Raw genomic sequence first — 3401 nt, 5'->3', positions numbered from 1 at the left:
GGGGGGGGGGAGGGAAGGATAGTTGACACCCATTTATACAAGTTTTCTAAAGCAATCCTATTTATTAATTTTATCCAAATCCTCTTTATTTGCAAAAATGGCACTCAAGAAACTTATGTGTCATTTCTCGCCGTTCTTGTTTCTGACGTCATGAGTCCAATAGCCACGGTGACTAGGCAGGGCCCTTAAGTTAAATTAAAGCAAAAATATAAAAAATCAATATTTTTATAGCAAACATTTCAGATTTGATTTTAACATATTTTGACAAAAAATGAAATATATAAATATTTTTCTTTTAATCAATACTATTTTAATTCAATATTTTTATTCATAGAATAACAAATTAATCAATTTATCAAATATAATAAAAAACATACCCATAAGAGCCCGCAAGTGTCGATGCGCAATAAATTTTTATTAAATATAATAGTAATAGTCAAAAACATACATTTCAACCTATAGTCCTCCTCAGTGTAAGATACAAATTTAATAGATCAGTAGATTGCTTCTTCACATAAACTCCGCTCCGGCGAGCTATTGTGATTGTGCACTTCTTTACACCACTATTGGATTTATGACTAACAATAAGCTTGGACTGTTCTGTAACTATTTTTGTACCTTACACTAAGGACCCAATTAATCTATGGGTTAAAACGTATGTTTTTGACTATTATTATTATATTTAATAAAGATTTATTGCGTATCGACACCTGCATTGGGCTCTTATGGACATATTTTTTATTTGACTAATTATCACAGAGCCTTTAAAGAAAACTTTTTATATTTATAATCAATTTATGTAATAGAAATACATAACTATATTTAAAAGATTTGCATTTATAGATTAAATAAGATAATTATACATAGGAGTTTTAAGATGTTTTGATAGAAATCAATCTTAAATCTTATTTTTTATTATTTGCTTGAAAAGTATTGTATATTATAAATCTTTCTAATTTTAAAGTAATACAATTCTTGCTGATAATTAATATTTTTTTTTTGCTGTATTTTATTTGTATAGAAAATAAACTGAATTTAATTAGAAGCACAAAAATTTTGAAACAATAGAACTAGTTTATGATTGATTATTAACTCTTCGTTTAGACTTATTATTAATAGTCAAATCAATTATGCATACTGTATTTCTTTAAATGCTTCATTTGAATGACTTTGAAATTAGTATATCTATACGAAATTTTTACTAAAGATAATTCAATATATAAATAAAGGATGATAAATCTATAAAATCCGTCACATAAATTTTCAAAAATAATTCTCCAAAATAACTTTCTTTATTACATTTTCGAAAATAAAAAGCTCGTTAAAATAATATTTAATTGTTTTGGGATAAGGCTTAGCAAAGTATCTTTAGAATATAATTTTGTTTTAATTCTGTTAATTTTGTTCAACATTTGCATGCGTTAAAATATTCTGTATTTTACTAAGAATAATACTGTTAGTACATTTACAATTTTCAGGATAATATGGAGGTTCTATCAACACAGTATCTTCTATCCATAAGATATCCTTTTCTTCCTTAACCGGAAATCGATTGTCCAGTAATAATTGCATAATAGTATCCTTTCTTTTAGTAACCATCACCTGTGAAAGTTTTGCAGGTGATGATAAAAATAATTCTGGCAAAAACATTTCGGCCTCCAATGTTACTTCGACATTTTGTATGGCATGGCTGAATATTATTTTTAGACGATGTTGCTTAGATGTTTTCGACTGTAGGAGCACAATACTGTAAAATAATACATCATTATTTGCAATTAAATAGTTAAGATTGATAATCTCAAAACTTATGATACACACACATACACACAATAACATTCCTTATTTATAATATAAGAAATATAATAGAACCTATATGAAATACTATTTATGAAATAATTATTGATTTTTAAAACTAAAATTCTTTTAAATTATAAAAAAAATCATGAATATAGAGATAAGATATAATATATGTTTATATAAATATAAAGAAAGTTGAAGTATCTTTTTATGTTTTTATAATAAAAACTATAAGTATAAAAACATCAGGCACATTTTATAAGTTCATAACGTAATCTAAATCCAAAGACCAGAGTATATGTATTTTATATATAAATAAAAAGAGAAAGAGTACAGTGCATTCATACATAAATATATTATAATTATTAGTTAAGTTTTAGATTGCAGGCTTGTCCGAAATTAGGACATAAGGCTTCTTATGTTAAAATTATAAATTTATATTTTTATATAAAATTTTATTATGTATTCGATTACAAATAAAATAATTTCAATAGTTTTTCTAACCTTTCTGATACTGGATCAACTGTATAAACAATACCACAATAAATATTTTCATCTTGCATTGTTATCTTAACCTTCTTTCCAATATAACTATGAAATAGGATTGGACTATTTTTATATATTCGATGTGAAAAATTTAAAACATCTTGCGTGTTCATATTGAAGTTTCTTTATTTATTTATAACCCTGTTCTTTCTTTTTTTCATGCTCCTGAGTTCTGCTCCTGACAGTCCGACTCCCGAACAGGTGTAAACACTGTAGACCCAGGTCACAGTTTAACCATACATTAAACTGTGCCCAGGTCAGAGAGAAGCATGAAGCGGAGCGGCCATCCCGGCGTTTTTCGCAACACCGGTACAAGTTTTGACCTCCCCGTACACTAGCGCCAATTGCTTCTACTTTTGAGATGGAACTACGTACACAGCCAATGACAATGGCTGTGTACGTAGTTCCATCTTAAAAGTAGAAGCAATTGGCGCTAGTATACGGAGAGGTCAAAACTTTTACCGGTGTCGCGCCGGGATGGCCGCTCTCATACTTCTCTCTGGTTACGGAAAAGAGATATGGTGAGGGTTAAGGCCTTCACACATAAAATCCCGTAAAGCCGTAAGACGTAAGCATAAGAAAATCGACCAATTCCAATTGAGTGGAGGGATTACGGACAATCTAATACTCAATTGGGATTGGTCGATTTTTTACGCTTACGTCTTACGGCCTTACGGGATTTTATGTGTGAAGGCTTTTAGCCAATCAGAGTAATTCCATAATGTAAGAAAACAAGGTGTAACATTGCGCATAATGGCAGTAGCAGAGTGAGGGCAGCCAATCAAAATTGATCACAAATGCTAGCGCAAAATTTAAAACGTTGAGTTCCATGTATATACGTTGACGATACATTATATATATATATACACACACACGCACACGCACACGCGCACGCGCACGCACACGCACACGCGCACACGCACACGCACACGCACACGCACACGCACACGCACACGCACACGCACACGCACACGCACACGCACACGCACACGCACACGCACACGCACACGCACACGCAACACGCACACACACACACACACACACACACACACACACAC

At 31.0% G+C, this 3401-nt stretch overlaps 1 protein-coding gene across 2 annotated transcripts; it reads right to left on the bottom strand.

The window, feature by feature from the left end:
- Positions 1-32: 32 nt before the first annotated feature.
- Positions 33-2607, bottom strand: LOC105461433 (gem-associated protein 6-like). Of its 2 annotated transcripts, XM_011707928.1 has the most exons (3): positions 2302-2607; positions 1470-1747; positions 33-184 (listed from the first exon to the last, which is right to left on the bottom strand). In XM_011707928.1, the coding sequence occupies exons 1-3, from the start codon at positions 2454-2456 to the stop codon at positions 114-116; spliced, it is 504 nt and encodes a 167-aa protein (XP_011706230.1). In that variant the 5' UTR covers positions 2457-2607; the 3' UTR covers positions 33-113. The 2 variants fall into 2 exon arrangements, with proteins under 2 accessions (XP_011706230.1, XP_011706229.1); XM_011707927.1 differs by lacking the exon at positions 33-184 and having other exon boundaries at positions 1368-1747; positions 2302-2606.
- Positions 2608-3401: the final 794 nt, after the last annotated feature.

The sequence above is a fragment of the Wasmannia auropunctata genome, unplaced genomic scaffold, assembly GCF_000956235.1.
Source record: "Wasmannia auropunctata unplaced genomic scaffold, wasmannia.A_1.0 LD288684.1, whole genome shotgun sequence".
Classification (NCBI taxonomy): Eukaryota; Metazoa; Arthropoda; class Insecta; order Hymenoptera; family Formicidae; genus Wasmannia; species Wasmannia auropunctata.
Note: the sequence above shows the minus strand (reverse complement) of the source record. Positions and strands in the feature narration are given on the sequence as shown.

Coding starts and splice junctions, on each gene's coding strand:
- LOC105461433 (XM_011707927.1), bottom strand. CDS start 2,456: ATGAACACGCAAGATGTTTTAAATTTTTCACATCGAATATATAAAAAT. Junction 1,748..2,301: donor GTTGATCCAGTATCAGAAAG/GTTAGAAAAACT, acceptor ATTATTTTACAG/TATTGTGCTCCTACAGTCGA.